General features: G+C 35.2%; 3 protein-coding genes across 4 annotated transcripts; 2 read left to right on the forward strand and 1 right to left on the reverse strand.

Annotated features, from left to right (window-relative positions):
* Positions 1 to 645: 645 nt before the first annotated feature.
* On the reverse strand, positions 646 to 6,977 carry LOC125827792 (protein S-acyltransferase 21). 2 transcript variants are annotated; one of them, XM_049507130.1, is made up of 10 exons: positions 6,596 to 6,977; positions 5,357 to 5,470; positions 5,132 to 5,252; positions 4,509 to 4,693; positions 4,300 to 4,368; positions 3,975 to 4,046; positions 3,744 to 3,872; positions 2,097 to 2,177; positions 1,788 to 1,994; positions 646 to 1,577 (listed from the first exon to the last, which is right to left on the reverse strand). In XM_049507130.1, exons 1-10 carry the CDS (start codon positions 6,638 to 6,640, stop codon positions 675 to 677), a joined length of 1,926 nt encoding a protein of 641 aa, XP_049363087.1. In that variant the 5' UTR covers positions 6,641 to 6,977; the 3' UTR covers positions 646 to 674. The 2 variants fall into 2 exon arrangements, with proteins under 2 accessions (XP_049363087.1, XP_049363086.1); XM_049507129.1 differs by having other exon boundaries at positions 4,509 to 4,711.
* A 3,471-nt stretch (positions 6,978 to 10,448) lies between these two features.
* LOC125827823 (uncharacterized) lies at positions 10,449 to 13,787 on the forward strand. The gene is made up of 5 exons (XM_049507170.1): positions 10,449 to 10,607; positions 12,249 to 12,366; positions 12,596 to 12,698; positions 12,859 to 12,945; positions 13,484 to 13,787. Exons 1-5 carry the CDS (start codon positions 10,541 to 10,543, stop codon positions 13,616 to 13,618), a joined length of 510 nt encoding a protein of 169 aa, XP_049363127.1. The 5' UTR covers positions 10,449 to 10,540; the 3' UTR covers positions 13,619 to 13,787.
* Positions 13,788 to 14,556: 769 nt separating this feature from the next.
* On the forward strand, positions 14,557 to 17,573 carry LOC125827571 (glyceraldehyde-3-phosphate dehydrogenase B, chloroplastic-like). The gene is made up of 9 exons (XM_049506868.1): positions 14,557 to 14,751; positions 14,972 to 15,079; positions 15,437 to 15,598; positions 15,694 to 15,861; positions 16,233 to 16,393; positions 16,512 to 16,573; positions 16,655 to 16,704; positions 16,811 to 17,217; positions 17,294 to 17,573. The coding sequence occupies exons 1-9, from the start codon at positions 14,572 to 14,574 to the stop codon at positions 17,424 to 17,426; spliced, it is 1,431 nt and encodes a 476-aa protein (XP_049362825.1). The 5' UTR covers positions 14,557 to 14,571; the 3' UTR covers positions 17,427 to 17,573.
* The last annotated feature ends 966 nt before the right edge of the window (positions 17,574 to 18,539 follow it).

The following is an 18,539-nucleotide window of genomic DNA, read 5'->3' on the forward strand; positions in this document are numbered from 1 at the left end:
ATGAATATAAAAAGGAAAGTAAATAACAGAATAGTAGTTTTAATTAGGACGAGTAATACTCTATATAAATTTGAGCTAAAATGCTAATTAAAAATATTTTTTTTAGAAGAAAAAAAAAAGTCCACAAAGACAATTTTGAGCCACTTTGATAACGTCATGGATAAATATGGCACCATAAAGTCCAAAAAGGTTAATGATCATTCACATATATATTATATCTATCTATCATGCTATGTGGTTCAATTGGAGCTGTTAATCATACTCTCCATCTACCACTGATCATACACATTTCTCTTCTTGCAATTTCATCTTATTGCTAATAAGCCTATCGACTAGCACAGTCGTGAAAGAAAGATTAAATCTGTGAGCCAAGGATTTATAGTAAATAACCTCTCCAACTCTGAAGTAGGGATAAGGTCTGCAATGCCACACTCGCCATAAAAAGAAAGATATCTTGATTGGCAATCATAACACTTGCACGTTGTTGTGGTGCTTTGAAACACTGTACATTCTATACGCTCCAGACCACTCTTTTTGAGATTATACAGGTATGTTGTTGTGAAAGAAAGATGGAGAATGTACTCAGTTCAGAAAGTAGAAGCAATAACTTGAGAAGACGAAAATGTACAACGAACTGTATATCTCAAGATAAAACAAGTGGAGCAAATACAATACTATCGTGAAGAAAATTGATTTTGCTGGGAATCACTAGGAACAAATACAGGGAGCTGACCACCCCTTTGTGTTCTACCCTGATAGTAACTCCGCTGTGGACCACCAGCAAACGGTGTACCGCTACTTCTTGCCCCTCTGTTCATGTTCTCGTTCAGTAAAGGCCCTCCGAAAAATATAGATTGACCTGTGTATGTAAGCTCTGTTCCAGAAACTTGTGAAGTAGAACCAGCACCCCTGTTAGTATTAGCAGTAACAAATCGCCCGGCTTCTTGATCCCAGAAAACCGATGACCTTGTACTCTCTGGAATGCCCATATTGTTCTTCTTAGTGGATGCCTCTGAGAGATTATCAGGAGGAGGAGATTCGTTCTCATGGCATGCTTTTGCTGACCACGGAGATTGATTTGCAGATGACTGATATATTGGGTTAAAGTGGTCTCTATTTGAAGGGTGATGATGCTGCAGTGCTAATGGAGATGGAGTTCGGTTAGGGGCAAGAGGACTGCTTAAGTTACTCATGCTGTGGCCACATGTTTCAATGTCTTCTCTGCTGGCTCGACTGGGCGGATATGAGCTCTTGGAAGGAGACAACCTTGATGTCCCAGCTCTAGCATTACTGTCATAAAATCCTTGATTAGTACTTGCCGGACTGCTTATACCACTCATGCCACTGGACAAATGATCAGCGTCGTATGGATTGTGCTTGGCACCAACTGGGCGTAGCACAGATGATGAAGCTCTAGCCTTGGCACCAGCTTTGATTGCTTCACTAGAATCTAGTTTCGCAAGCTTCCATGCACTAATTCGGACTGGACGGTGGGATGCCTTTTTGTCCTTGTCTAGTGCATCAGGATCAACAGTAGATGGCAGTCGCCCAGGCTGAAGATGAGGAATAATTTCGTCCTGCACAAGGTGGTTAGAGGAATGAAATTAGCAATACGCAGTTCTATAATTTGACAGTTTTTCTCGAGGACAAGGGATGAGCTTAGTTGCTCAAGTCAAAACTCATCCAGAACTCATTCTCCTCCCATTCCTATATCCTCCACCCACAGAAAAAGAGGGAGAACTTTCTTCATCAACTTCACAAAACTAGAAGCACGAAAGAAGTGTAACCTGATGATCCATGAAGATTCTTGGAGGAGTACACCAAGCACCTTTATGTTGCAAGCTCATCCCAACAGAACTTCTTCCACTGATGGCAGTCACTGCAGAGCTGGTCGGTGATGATGGCAAACTCTGCTGATCACCTCCATCTACAGAGGGTCCAGGCGGCTCACTTTGAGATCTCATTGCAACAACATACTCATATGTTGTAATACCCTGTAATACAGCATTACAGCAGAACCAGAATACGTTTTATATATAAGCACGCACATACACAAATTTAAAACCGAGAAGGAATGAGGCTATGAACGAACATACCTTACGAATGAGAATAATGTGGAAGAAGAACAATTCACCTAAAGGCACAGTTGCAAGGAGTGAAACAGCAGTACATAAGGCCTGAAACAGAGAAGAAAACAAAAGATTAAACCCAAAGAGAACAAGAAAAGGCACCTAAGAATGAAAGAGAACAAGGAAAAAAGGGCATTTCATTTAGTGAAGTGGTGGTCCACAACAACAAACAAAAAGGAAAGCTTTTAGGCATCAGAAATTTGACACATCATAACAACAGCTTGATGATGAAACGGCTCTGGAAATCCATTTCAGAAGAACAACCTTTGCGGAAAGATGTGATTTGTGAAAAGTATGGAAGCAAAGGATCATATTACTAAAAAAGTTACCATTTCCTAAGGGGTTAACTTATGAAGAACATAAGGAACCTGAGGCTGCAATTTGTGTGCAATATTGGGTTTTAAATTGGTGATGGTAGAAAAGTTTCCTTCTGGATTGGCCATGTTCCTCTCAAAGAACAGTTCCCAGATCTCTACATGCCTTAATGCAAGAAGCAAGTTTAGATTTCAATTAGGAGGAATCTGAATGATTGGAAATTGGGCATATTTGCTCATTTTTTACTGATCGGGACTATGATTTTCACTGTAAAATCATGATGTGATAATATGAACTCTAGGGTCATACAAAATGCTTTCTGGACTTGGAGACAGAGTTGGAAGAGAAATGCTCCTTATAAGGTGATGTGTTTTCATGGTTGGTGGCTCAAAATACTTGCTTAACACATCAGAACGTACAAAGAAGAGGATTCCATTTATGTTCTGGATGTTTTCTGTGAGAAATATGCCAGAAAGAGTGAATCATTTGCCTCTGCATTGGTCCGTCACTGATCAATTATGGCAATTGTTTTTTAACATGGTGGACTAAAATGGTGCATCCTAGAGATATTGGAGAGCTGCTAAACAGCTGGTATATTAGGGGAGTTGCAAGAAACAGACAAAATTGTGGTGCACAATCCCTGTGTGCATTTGGTGGACTGTTTAGAGGAAAGGTACGAGAGGTGCTTTGAAGATAAAGGAAACTCTATCTTAATGATCAAGATGAACTGTTTTATTTAGTTGATAGAATCCCTTTTAAGAATAGAAGGGACATAATTCTGTTACCGTTGTCAAAAAAAAAAGAATAGAAGGGACATAATTCTGTTACCTTTGTCAAAAAAAAAAGAATAGAAGGGACATAATTCTGCTTTTGACTGTAAATACTTTTACAGAATCTCTTTGCAATGCTTATAATACACTTACCATTTCACAGAAAAAGCAGAAAAAAAATGTTACAAGACTGCAACAATGGGAACAAGTTCCAAGCAGCACTAAATGTCATATATATGGTGATTCTGGCACTATGATTTGGCACACCTTCAAATTTACGGGCTGTGTCAAGGCTTTGATACATAAGAGTTATTATATCTTTCCTTCAGAAAAATTCTTCAACCAGCCTAAGACTTATGAATTTACCATAGTGGATTACGCATCTAAAGATTCTAATAACTAGATCAGTATAAGATACAACTCCCACAATAAATCAAGGTCTAACAAAGACAGATTAGAAAATGCAGTAAATCCATATACTACACAAACAATCAGAATAGTTCTGCAAGCAACAAGCTAGCTTACATACCACTACAATAGCAAATGGAGGTCTAGAGAATCCTTCTCCGAGCCTCTCTATTATCTGATTTTCAGTAGCTTTCTTATCGACAAAGCATCTAACTAGGACTGCAATGCCCACTCCGCATTCAAAGACAAGCTGACATGAAAGGAGCATTTTATATTAAAAAGGTAAAGAAATGATTATGCCTTGTCAAACATTAAAGAAGAGATGAAATGAAAGAATCTTAGTGTGACTTACCCAGACAAAGCTGAAAGCCATCAGGCACACAAATGTGATATAGTTTTTCCTTCCCACGCAATTATTCAACCACTGTAAAAAGTACACATCCAAAATGACATAAATTCACAATACTGCAAGAGGAGGATATGAACTGGTGTACAATATTAACAGCATGGAGTATAATATATATTATCCGAATATACCCTTATTTTGAATTCCTCAAATGGGTTATCAGATTCAGCTCATTCCTCCAATTAAAATAATTATGTCATGTCAAAGTAAAACACAATGTATTTTGAGCAACAGAAAACTAAACAAGAAGAAAACACATATTTGAACTCACACGGCAGTGATGATCAAATCCATCAACACATTTGTCACAACTTCTACAGTGTTTGCTGAACTTTCGAACCTGCATAAGGGAAAAAATACCTTATTCATGCTCTCCACTATACCCAATGAAAGTCTGAACATTTGGATGTAGTTGTAGGAGAAAGATATACTGTAGATGCAGGGTAAACTAGAGAGAGAAGCAGATGAGAAGTGGTATACCTCAGCATTACACAATGTGCAGAACAAAACTTCTTCATCACCACTCTGCTCCAGCGACTGATCATCCTTCCGACAGTCTTCAATGACAAAACAACAACAGAGGATCCCTCCAAGTCTTCCACAGCAACCTGAAGCATCACTTGCAGTTGTTCCTCCATCTCGGAACCCTTCCTTGCTGGGACCCCCTGCAGCAGATATATCACCTATCACAAGCAGTTCAAGATGTCAACAGAAGATGAATCATGGTCAAATTACCAAATGGATACCAATGTTCCATCTTTCATCCACTCCCTCCCCAACAAGATACTGCGACAAAGTCTTATAACTAACACTTGATAGTCCTTTTCCCTTTTTTCATCTATTGTAAAACTCGAGTCTTTTTCAGTTCATGAGTACTAGTAAAACTTGAACTTTCTCATAATTTTGCTCTGTTATATTTTCAAAAGTCTAGATGGTCAAAGGGTTTACTAGTATCTTCAACTTATCTAATAGACACAATACTTGGTCTGTAATTACCAACCAAAAAATAATTGATATATCTTCAGGTTGTTCTGATCCCGTTGCAGATTTACCTTTATCAAAGGAAGAAGAATAAGAAAATCATATTGCATCCAAAAACTAACCAGGCAACTCTATTTCATTGTGTGATTGATAGGCTGTTGACTTGTCAGCTTCAATGAGAATCCCAGGGTCAGCAGGATCAATTGCTGTGCATCTAACATATAGTGTGAACACACATAGAGCCTGAAAGCAAGAGTCAAAAGATGACAAGAAGTAACAAGAAAGTGAAACATGAATAGAGTGTTTGCAAGAAAAATAGCAAGCAACTTCATCCCTAATGCACTCACCAAGAAGGAATAAACACCAATTGCTATGTACTCAAAGATGTCTTTTCCTAGAAATGGAGCAAAAAATGCATAGAAGGCAACAGATAGCAGGCAGAAAACTGTTATAGCCACAACCTGCACAGCAACATGGAATAATGAGTACACGAGATTCAAGTTGCACAACAACAACAGACAATATTAGTTAATCATAAAGGCCAATACAATATGATGTCACTAATCAATAATAATAAGTAAGGCCTGGGCCTTCCAGAAGAACTTCAGGTGAAACTTGTCATTCCGAGACTTGAGAAATGGAAAAATGAGTACAAAAGTAAGCACCATGCTGATCAACACACAAAAAAACCAATAAAGTATTTTATTTTGTCTGACGGACCGCAAGAAAGAATATCACGGGGACCAAGCTACAAGTACACATAAAGAATAGTTGCATTAGAAAATCCAGTGATTCAGAGCTTAAACCTCTTTAGACTAAGTTGTAAAGTTAGTCCAACAAGGAACTGTATGAAGCAGATATACATTATTGAATTAAGAGAGATGGAAAGCTTGATCTCAGTCACAGTTGCAGAAAATTTAATCTTGTTACAATGCAGGGTAATCACCATACAAAGAGCAGCAGGTGCACTAAGCATCCCGCATTCATGCAGGGTACGAGGAAGGGCAAAGGGGTGTGATGTAGGCATCCTACAGTGATGCAAGCATCAGTTAAGATCACCCGTGAACTATAGGTCATCCGGAGACTACTTTACCATTGCTCCAAGGCTCCCCCTCAATGCAGGGTAATCACCATAAACTTAGAAACTTATCAGAGCAAAAAATAATAATAAGGAAACCCATCAAATAAATTTTCTACCACAAACTGAAACTTGACCTCCTTTTCTCCAAATTCATCACAGACCCAAAACCAACTTTAAAAAATCCAAATAAAGCAACTGTAACTCAAGTTATTCCTACTCAGAACCTAAAGATCGCATCTTTTCAGAATGTGAAACACTAGAAATTTCAAAGCAAATGTAACTAAAATTTTGAGCAAATCACAAATCCACAAAGCATAACTAACTAAAACATCACTTAAAAAGGAAAAGTAAAAGAGTGTCAAAGTGCAGTTGACTAAAAGAAACAAATCAGCAATGTCACCAAACGAAACCAATAAACCCACTCTAAAGACCCCAAAAGATCCAACAACACCAACATTACAGCTTTACAAGTGATCCAAATACAACAAAGAGCAAAATGAAGAACCTGAAACGAGTGAGCCGGTAGTTGCCACCCATGACGCCGAGCCATAGAGAACAGAGTCCGACCCGTTTCAACTCAAACCATATACTAACAAATGCCAACAAACCAACTTCCACCAATGTGAATGAACTACTAGTATTGAAGTAAAAAATATTAAAAATTGCTCCTTTTTCTGCTGCAAATGAGCTTATTTGAAGATTCTGATACGCAAAATGAGAATTAAACAACGACCCAGTTATTAAAATCAAGAAACAACACGACCCATTTACTTAAATTTTTCAGTTCTAGGGTTTGGGGAAATTGAAAAGATGGAACTGGGAAGAAGTGGGTGAGCAAAATAAGGAACTGCAGAACATTATGCAGCAAAAGTGTAACTAAAGAAAGACGAAAAGTGTTTTTTTTCTGTTATTATGGAAATTAAATGATCTAAAAAAGAAATTTCGAGAATTTTTTTTTTTTGACTATGACATACCGCCGGCTCTTTTTTTCTATCTTTTTTCATCCCTGAAAAAATAAGTTAAAAAATTATTACGTTTGAATTTTGTAAATTTTAACTATAATATTAATATATAATCAAACAATATTTTCAAAAGAATTGAAAAAAATAATTCTCCATATCCAAACGGCTTCAAATTTTTTCCTCTTTTTTCAATTTTTGGGTCCTATTATTTGAAAAGATGTGAATGTTTTTAACTTTTATTTAGTCTTTTTTAGAGTGTGGTAGTTCTATAAATTCTCTGAATATAATAAAGTATTATTTTATGTAAGAAATTAAAAATACATTTAACAAGATGAAAATCAAAATTTATATAAAAGAATTTTTGTTTAGTTTTTTCACTGTATCCACTTTTCAATGTGGTTTTAACAGAATCCTCGAGCTACCAAAAGTGTAAGATTTTTTTCCTTTTTGTCTTTTTTTTAAAAAACTTACTGCTACCATATTTTTCTTTTTGTACTTTTATTCTCAAGAAGAACAATAACCTTTTACACAAAGGGTCAAAAACTCGAAGATGATATAGTATTCATCCATGAGATGCGGCCCAGTAAATTTAACAATAGTTAGAAGATATATTTTTAAATCTAAGAATTTTAGATTAAGTAAAACGAAAGTAGAGTATCAAAGTTTAGTGACGTAACGCATAAAGCGGATGTAAAAGCGAAGATTGATACATATATCATATACAAGAGAGCAAGTTTCAAGTATCTTGTGTCTGGAATGCAAGAAAATGAGGAGATTTATGATGATGATGTCACTCATCATATTGGAGTTGGTTGGGTGAAATAGATCATCGCATCTGGAATGTTGTGTGTTAAATACGTGTCACCAACGCTTAAAGGTAAGTTTTATAGTGTGATGATTAGACTACATTAATGTCTGGAACACACTTGTGAAGTATTGGACAGTAAAAAAAGCTCGAAATCCGTTATAAAAGTCAAAATTGTTAAAAGTGAAGATAATAATGTAAAAATATAAGAGGAAAACCATGATTAGCATCTTGACTTGTTTGACAACTAGAGTTCAACTACTAGTAAACAAAAAGTCTAATTAATTTTGATGATTTCTTAGGAGAGCAAAAAAGACACAAAATTATTAAAGCCAAGAAAATCCTACTATAAGATGAGATAAAGTTAAAAGTTAAAAGTAATATATTAGTTAAATGATGAATGAAAAGAATCAATAAAAACTATAATTGAAATGCATGTGGATGTTTAGGTAAGTGTAACAATAATCAAATAATTACTAATATAATAAACAGCTTTGACCCTGTAGACATTTGCTTAGAAAATAGTGAACTGTCCATCCAATTAAACTAAAGTTTATTTCTTTGTTTTTTTCATCATGGACTTGGATATTTGTCTCAACTATTAAGAACCAAACTGACAAGCTCTTACCTCATCGCATCATTTTGTAATAAAATTACAGTAATTATTATTCATTGATAGTATTAATAATTTTACACAATCAATTGCTCAATAATCAGTAATTGATAATTTGATATAACAAAAAATTGAAGAGAACATAAAAATAGATAAAGGAAAAGGAAAAAGGTGGGGTTTTATCTTTTTGTTTATTATTCTAAAAAGAACTAAGAAGTGGAATATCTACTTTGATTAATCTATGGCATATTTTCAAAAGTAATCAACTTTGGATATTGATAAATATTGTCTAAAGAATGCTGCCTATTTTCCATACCACTACAAATTAGATAATTAAAATATATTTGATTTTACTTTAAATTTAATATATTCGGAGAACACTATATATCTTGATGAAGTCATCCTCGTTTGATTAATATATATCATATCATAAATAATCCCTCTACTCCACGAAAATAGAAGTCAAATTTGTGTGCGTCTTATTCTCTTCATATATGATATATCACTAGCGAAACTACATTAGATTTGGTACTATTGTTGTTGTTGTATGATATATTGAATCATCATGATTTGTTTTATATTTACTCCAATCATCTTGATGAAAATTCTAAGTCCATCGATGTTCTGATTCGTACTTATTATTCTGCCTAATTTTAATTATTTCATGCATTCTACTTCATCTCAATCTATTCAAAGACAAATAGTAATGATAAAGAAATGGCTATTTATAGAAATGATTCTTCACTAATATTAAGTAAACTTGATGTGTGGTATATATGTGAATTAATATCAACCTATGCAACCAACTAACTTGAAGTTTCAATCAAGTTGACAACTAACATATTTCATATTGTAGAAATTTTGTCACCAAACAGCTTGCTAAAGGTTAATTTTTAAAAAATTATTACATTTTTGGCAGCTAACATTTGTATAATTTAAGCAAACTTGTGTTACCGTGAGGGTTTGTCTAATAACTTCTCGTTAGGGACGATTATGTAGCACAAAAGTTATGGATTCACGTGACGTAGCATAAAACTATTCAATTTTTCCATTACTTTTCAAACTAGGCTAAATTTTTAAATACCATCTCAAATGGCCATTTCACTAAACATTCAAAGCCCTTTTAAATTGATTGGATTTGGGTCATGGAAAATAATGGGCTTAGGTTGTTTGCAATCTGCTTTTCATTTGGCCCAAGTAGATCAACATTTGCACATTTGTCACTTTTAACCCTACTTTAACAAATTGATTATTTTTTCCAAGTTTCCACAAATATTTTCCACTTTTATCATGATTCTTTGCAATCTGCTTTTCATTTGGCCCAAGTAGATCAACATTTGCACATTTGTCACTTTTAATTTCTTGCCTTACTTTAACAAATTGATTATTTTTTCCAAGTTTCCACAAATATTTTCCACTTTCATCATGATAGGTACATTTGCTATATCTTCTTGAGTTTCTAAATATGATTTAACTGCCGAACATCAAAAGCTTTGCATTTCAAGTAACTAATTTAATTATGGTGTTTAGATAAGTTTTTGCGTAGCTCAATTAATTTTACAAAATATTTGTTATCATCCATCGAGATAGATACCAAGTAATTCTATTCAACTAGGCTTGGACAAAATCTTAACTCACTAATTATATTCATTCACTATAAAGGTAAATTTTGGGGGAACTGACGTATAATCTAGAGTACTGTAGTTTAGACAAATTACATCATACATGCAAAAATGTACTAGTATATAGTTTCTACTATTCCTGAATTTGTTTTTTTTAATTCGCTCTCACCTTTTTGGTTTTTTGGTGATTCAAACTAACAACCTTTGAATCAAAAGTGAGAGCTGCTTACCATTTGAGCAACTCCCTTTGGTCTCAACTCCTGAATATATATGTTTGATTAATTAAATTATTTTTTAACAATAATAAGTATTGGTTTTTACGAAATGTCCCCAATGTCGCATTGATATTATCGAATGGAAAAATATAAAACGATTATAACTCATTAATCAGTTCTCTGTTGTTTCAGTAATAATCTTCTCCACAATCCAAATTTTCTTCACTGCAAAAATGACTGCTCTTTCAAATTCATTGATTTTATCCAAACCCAGAAGCCCCTCTCTCCATTTCTCCTCTGGTAATTTCTTCAATCTGCTTTTATTTTCTCATCAAATTGTTCTTTTTTGTTTTCATTTGTTGATCTGATTGTATTGGTTGTTTATTTTTGTACTGATTTATATTGCTATCTGAGCTTTTACGAGTTATTGACGAATTGTTGAATGGCTGTGTTTTTGTTTTTGTTTTTGTTTTTCATTTCTCGATCTCGTTGGTCTGGCCTGTTTTTTTGCTGATTTTATGTTGCTGAGTGAGCTTATGATTTGCGTCTGTCGAGCTCCGTACTATACCCAAATCGGAGATGAATGTGTTTATTCTTTGTTGATCTGGTTGTATTTTTTAGTTTTGATGCACTCCACTGATTTCCTTGATATCTTAGCTTCTAATACTAGTCTCTTGAGCACCTTATTGTACCCAAATTGACAAGACTGTTAGTTTTGGATATTGTTAGAGTTCTACATTGGCTGTTGAATGGACTAGTGGGCAGTCCTCCCCTCCCGAGCTAGATTTTAGGGTTGAATTAGCCTAAGGTGTTATATCTTTACGTGGGATCAGTGTAAGGTCCATCCAAGTTTGGGTTCTCAGTCCATGCTTCAGTTAGGGGTGTTAGAACACCAGATGTTTGCTAGTAACATGTGTGTGCTAGTAGTAAGCCGGTGTTAACGTTGTAGCATGAACTTGTCAAATGTTTTCCTGTTAGGATCCAGTGACCCATTTACTAAGATTATGAGCTCTAGCATCCGAATAATGAGCCTTTTGGTTACAACTACCCTATCAATTTGTCCTTCTATAAGTTTATACTTTCCCCTAGTTCACATATTCATGCATGGAATAAGAAAGTAAGTGACTGTTTTCTGCAATTGGGTTATATTCTGCTCGGTGATGACGTAATTTCCCCCTTTTTTTATTTGTCACACATTTCTTATTCAATTTTGTATATTTACTACCTGGTTGTTCAAGTGATAATTGTTGTTGTTTGTGATAATTATTATTACTGTTAAAGATTAAATAAGCTTTTGATTTGATTCTGAACAGCATGGAAATTATACTTTATACAAATATAAAAATGCCAGGTAGCTAATTCAATGCTATAGTTTATTCATAATCTAATAGATGTGAGGAATTATTGGAATTTTCTGCCAGGCGTTCACTTCACTATATCGAAAATAGGGTCATGTTAAGGTCAAAGCTCAGCTGGTATAATTCATGCTTGTGATTAATTATTTTCAGCGAAGCAATTGAAGGCAAATGTTATGACACAAATGAAATGCATGTTTCCAATAGTGGGGCTTTTGTACTTTTTTTTTGGGGAAAGCATGATGCTTATATTTCTCAAAATTATGCCTGAGGGCTTTGGTATAGTGTTAAGAGTGCAACAAGTGATGTGTGGGTTAGACACACGCTCGGATTTGAACTTTGTTGCAGATAAAAGCTTGGTACTTAAGTGGAGAATGATAGAGGGCTGGCATGTATCCACCCAGTTTTGAACATGCGCCATTGGCCTCAGGGATTTATCAGTTATAAAAAAAACATATATTTCTTATATTTGTGTTTGGGACTATAAATAACATTAGCAGAACATTTGTTGCACTCATGGTCCCCTGTCTTTCAGAACCTATAACAGTCTTGCGGTGTAAAACCTCTGACTTTGTTACTGTGCTAGGTTCTTGCTTGAAGTCATTGGACCAAAATGTTAGTGCTACCAAGTTGTCCTTCAGTCCAAGTCACGGAGGAAAATCATATTCTTCTAAAAGATCATTGACCATTCAAGCGTCATACAGGTATTACCTTCTTGTATTCAATATGCAGCTTATGCATGAACTCTCTGCTTTGAGTTGGTTTCTACCAAAAAAAACAGCAGAACCAAAATTCTCATATATAGGGGCAGGAACAACTTGGCTCTTGCCCCTGAGAAGAACCAAGGAAATTACTTTCTTTCATTTATTGGTTATCCACCAAAACCTAATCAAGAAAATATTGTATCAAATATTTCTCCTTCTGAATTAGCAGTGATGGTGGAAGGTCAAGCGGAAGCGGTGCTGGCATCTTTGTTGGTGGCTTTGTTTTGGGAGGAATAATTGTTGGCACACTTGGCTGTGTGTTTGCACCTCAGGTAAATATGGGATTGCATTGGTTGCTGCCTTTATTCTGCTAAACATACTAGTGAAAGTCACATCTTGATCTTATTGGTCATTCTATATATTTTCTTCTCTTTCTGAGTGCTGCACTTCAGAGGAGGAGCTAGCTGATTGTCGTGTAATTCTTCTTAACAGATCAGCAAGACATTGGCTGGAGCTGATAAGAAGGACCTGATGAGAAAATTGCCCAAGTTTATATATGACGAAGACAAAGCATTAGAGGTAAGCTAGTGTTGTGCACATTTTTGATTATAGGAAATTATCTTTGTGCTGGGAACCATCTCTTCTGATTAAAATATAGTTTCCTTGTGATTTTAGTCTCACTAATTGATGTGATTCTGTTTTCCCGAGTCTGTGTACCATGATCTTCACTTACACTTAAGCTGAAAAAGGTAATAACTCTAGTAAGTTGTTATGAACTTGTGCAACGGATTACGTTTTTGAGATATGAATTCTGAAGAATACAGCTAAGCAGCAAGATCAGAAGCTGCTAATTGTGTGTCGCTCCAGTTCTAAAAGTTTAGCTTCACTATTAGTGCTACATGAATATTGATGCTTGACAATCCTAGTAGAAAGCTTTCTAGTAACTGTATTGGAGAGGCTACTCTTGATCCCCTAGTGAAAACGTGTTGGATCATCTTTATACAAGTGTAATAGCAGCGTCACACATATTAGTTTTCACAGAGGATAAACCAACCGTTCGGGGTTATAATCTTATATTCCCACTTCCTCTGACTCATGCATACTGTTCTGTCTGCAGAAACAACGCAAGAAGCTTGCTGAAAAGATTGACCAGCTGAACTCGGCGATTGATGACATTTCTACTCAGTTGAGGTCAGATGACACACCAAATGGAGCTGCTGTGAACTCGGATGATGTTGAAGCTGTTGTATAAGAAACATTTCTACCTTCTTAATATTAATACCAAGTCAGCTGAGGACATTGAATATATGGGAATATTCTTAGTTCAGTTTTGATGTTTTTGGTAATTGCTACAATATGATATCCCAAAATGAGGAAACATTATGTGATTTTATATGCTGCTTCTGTTTTCTATTGACATGAACTCTTTTAAACTCATCTTTGTCCTACAATTTTCTTAGTGTTCTTTTTCGAGTAGTAATATATTTTATAACTTGCTATCAAAACCAGCACGAGAAGCCTGTTGGTTCATAAATATGAACATGTGAATCTTTAATATTGGAGTATATTACGCATGGTTCCACAACAATATACCCATCATAATTCCATAACCGATGTCTGGAGAAGGTACTATGTACCTTACCCCTTAACCGATGTCTGGAGAAGGTACTATGTACCTTACCCCTACCTTTGTAGGATAGAGGGGTTGTTACCGATAGATCCTTGGCTCAAAAGAAAAGTTTACCTTCAGCAAGAGCATCAATACATTTTCATCTTTTCTAATGAATAGACACTAATATTTATCTTGTATAGTTGTTCCAGCAAATCCTGGCCAAACATTTAAAAGTAATGAAAATGAGTGCAATATACTACTTGCATGATTTTCCCCACTGTAAAACTCTATTTTTGCAGGTTAAATTACCTCGATGGTGTAATAATCCGTTTACAATTGTAAGTATATATAACTAAAACAAATTACGGTCAGGTCAGTACAAAGAATCTCAAGGGCATGAAAGGAATAAAAAGAAATGTGACAACAATCTGTGGTTGAGATTATGAAAATGGAAGATTACATGGGGACAGGGGGACATGATCTTATCTTATATCAATCTTCATACACCATCTTCACCACTCATTTCTTTTACCATCAATATCAACCATGACTTTATTTTAATCATTTACATCAAATGAAAAAATATTAATAATATGGTGGGAACAAACCATATTTTAAACCATATATACCAAAAAGGAAGTAGCTTTCCTCAAGATCATTTAGTTGCAGCCATGGCTTCTCATGCAGCTTTGGCTTCTTCAAGAATTCCTAAAAGCACAAGGCTTCCTTCCAATAAGAACTCCTACTCATTCCCCACACAATGTTTATCCAAGGTTTCTTTCCTTTCCTTCCCAGTGTATGTTTGATAGTACTAAGATGCTATGTTGTTCGGACTTTCCAAAAATACTGCCTCACTCGTGTCAGATCCTCCAAAAATGCACTACTTTTGAAAGATCACATACAATCGTCGACATTTTTGAAGAGTCCGAGCAACATAGCTAATATGTTAAAGAAATTATGGTCTTTCTGAATTCTCATGCTTTGTTTGTGCAGAAATTTGAAGTAGCTGAATTTTCTGGTCTGAGATCAAGTGGATGTGTGACATTTTCCAACAGAGAGTCTTCTTTCTTTGATGTTGTCTCTGCTCAACTCACTCCAAAGGTAGCTCTTTGATTTCCCTACTTTCAGCTTTTCTTATAAAGAATACTAAGCTCCCACTTGGCTATAGATATTGAAGTTGAAACTTGAAAATCTATGTACATAGTACCTACTATGTACCTTACTCCCAAAATCTAGCTAAGAGAAGACAAGCTATAGCTTCTCTGTAGGAGGATTTACGCCATCAATATATTTTAACATGTCATAGCCGGTTACTAATCACAGTGATATCAAGGATAGTTGTAGTTATCTTTTAGGTGATCTTAATTATAGCATAATACTGTCACTGTAGGAAGTTAAAACTCTTTATAGGGTAGTAGGCTTGTGGAACTGATCTGTTTTTATGGTATGGAAAACTAGACCACAGGATCAGCCCCAGTTAAGGGAGAAACTGTTGCTAAATTGAAGGTTGCTATCAACGGTTTTGGTAGAATTGGTAGGAATTTCCTCCGATGCTGGCATGGTCGCAAAGATTCACCACTTGATGTTGTGGTTGTCAATGACAGTGGCGGTGTCAAGAACGTGAGTCCAAATTCTTTGTTTTCGTTGTTGCAACGATTAATTCAATTTAACTTCATTACTAACAGTTGAGTTTTGCTGCAAAATGGATTATGCAGGCATCTCACTTGCTAAAGTATGATTCAATGCTGGGAACATTCAAAGCTGATGTCAAAATAGTGGATAATGAAACCATTAGTGTTGATGAAAAGCACATCAAGGTTGTTTCTAGCAGGGATCCCCTCAAGCTTCCTTGGGCTGAACTTGGCATTGACATTGTTATTGAGGTAAACTTCTTGTCTGCTGTCTGTTGAATACGTAATTAAGAAAATAAAAGTGTGTTCTCTTTTAACGGTTTAAGTTTTTAGATGAGCTGGTCATGCATTGTTACTGGTGTGATAACTGATATCCATGTTCATTGAAGAAGTAAATTTATCCTGTTTAGGTTCAAATACTGGTTCTCATTGCAAATTTTAGAAATTGTATGCATAACCATGATTAAATGATTTACGCGATAAGATTGAATCAATGAGGATTAAGGTAGTCAAGTTACAGTCCTTTGTTCAACTATCCTCTGTGATCATTGGGGTTCAAACATCTTACAACTCAATGATTTCTGAGAAATGGTTCCGAGCTGATTATATTATTTGAATCACAGGGAACCGGTGTGTTCGTCGATGGTCCAGGTGCTGGGAAGCATATCCAAGCTGGTGCCAAGAAAGTTATCATCACTGCACCAGCAAAAGGTGCTGACATTCCAACCTACGTTGTTGGAGTGAACGAGCAAGGCTACTCTCATGAGATTGCCAACATCATAAGGTCAGTGTTTCCGTCAATTATATTTGCATCGTTTGAAAAGTTGGTCATCCTCAACTATATAAGACCTGCACAGTTGATATTGTTCAAAATTTACAAGTTCTTTGCTTTGTAATTGCAGCAATGCCTCTTGCACCACTAACTGCTTGGCTCCATTTGTGAAAGTCTTGGATGAAGAACTTGGTAAGCAGCAAACTGTATTAAAATAGCACTACATTGGCAAAATTTTGGTTATTGTGTTAACTATTTCCATTCACATTGCAGGAATTGTGAAGGGTACAATGACAACAACTCACTCTTACACCGGAGATCAGGTAATAAATCAATGAAACACTTTCACATATATGTGTCTTCATGTCAATATGTTGATGGTATAAATATGCAACTCCGCACTAATATTGTTGATTCTGTGGTATTCAGAGGCTTCTCGATGCTTCACACCGTGACTTAAGGAGAGCGAGAGCAGCAGCATTGAACATTGTCCCAACCAGTACTGGTGCAGCCAAGGCTGTGTCTTTAGTGCTACCTCAGCTTAAGGGAAAGCTGAATGGAATTGCTCTTCGAGTGCCAACACCTAATGTCTCAGTGGTTGACCTCGTTGTCAACGTTGAGAAGAAAGGAATTACAGCTGAGGATGTGAATGCAGCTTTCAGAAAGGCTGCTGATGGTCCACTGAAAGGCATATTAGATGTGTGTGATGCCCCTCTTGTTTCAGTTGACTTCCGATGCTCTGACGTTTCATCCACCATCGACTCCTCCTTGACCATGGTCATGGGAGATGATATGGTCAAGGTTATTGCTTGGTATGACAACGAGTGGGGATACAGGTAAAGTTCAGTAACCATACGTGAAATTAACCAAAAACTTTCATGATGCTCATATTATTTTTTTTGTGAATTGCAGCCAAAGAGTTGTGGACTTGGCTCATCTAGTAGCAAGCAAATGGCCAGGTGTTGCAGCACCAGGAGGTGGAGACCCATTGGATGAGTTCTGTGAGACAAATCCTTCTGATGAGGAGTGCAAAGTCTATGAATAAGACATTTTTGTTATATTAATTCCTCTTTTGAGATGGATGATTTTAGAACAACAGTAGTTTTGTTATCTACATATTTAATGTGTAAAACTGAGTGGGAAGTCCCATTAGCTTAAGACAATAATATCACAGTGGTGTGAATTCTTTCTATATCGATTTGATCGAGACTGAGAATAAATGTGATACAATTTGACGAGATATTTTCTGTCTACTTCTCAATTCTGTCTTAGTTTCTATGTTTCTTCAAAAATGAACAATTTAAGCTAGTTTTCTTTGGAGCTATAATCATTCAAATTCACAGTAGTGATGATTGTTGTAGTCTAATGATAGCAATACGTAAATCTCATATGATGAAGAAAAATGGGAAGTCGACGAAAGTTCGTTGATATTGTCTAAAATAAAAGAGCCACCAACAACTCGCTTTGTGATATGTAGATTGTACTAATTGAAGATGATTGCCCTTTCTTTCTCGAAAATAATGGAAGAAAAAATATTTGTACAAGCAACAAATATTCAACATTGAGTTAATTGTATCAAAGTTGACTAATTCACATAAAATTAATTATAGATTTTATCTCTTTAAAATTATTTCACTATCTATTGCTTCATTTATTTATATTTTGAAATTTGGTTGTTATTTTTTTTTGCAATCCTACTTCAAAATATAAATAAATTTTCTTTTGAGCATGAAATCTATCGGAAACAATATTTCTATCTCAAGAAATTAGGAATAAAACTTATATACATCTAAACTTCTCTAGACTGCATCTTAAACAACAAAATCTAATTCACATAAAATTAAGTTCAATATTTTATTTATAAGTTTATTATAGATATTTATAGATTATAGATAGATTATAGATGTCAAAGTTGACTATTTTACATAAAATTAATTTTTTTGCACTATCACAATTACTTTCCTTATAAGTCTATTATAGATTATAGATTATAGATGTCTCTTCATAAGCTTTAATGGTTAGTATAATATAAATAGTAATTAACCTACTATCACATTTTAAAATCAATTGATAAAATAAAAAGACTTACACCAACAATATATATAACTCATTATATCCATTTGGATTTCTTATTTGTTAAATGTGTTTTACTATAGAT

The sequence above is a fragment of the Solanum verrucosum genome, unplaced genomic scaffold (assembly GCF_900185275.1).
Source record: "Solanum verrucosum unplaced genomic scaffold, falcon-dt-bn FXZP01000064.1, whole genome shotgun sequence".
Classification (NCBI taxonomy): Eukaryota; Viridiplantae; Streptophyta; class Magnoliopsida; order Solanales; family Solanaceae; genus Solanum; species Solanum verrucosum.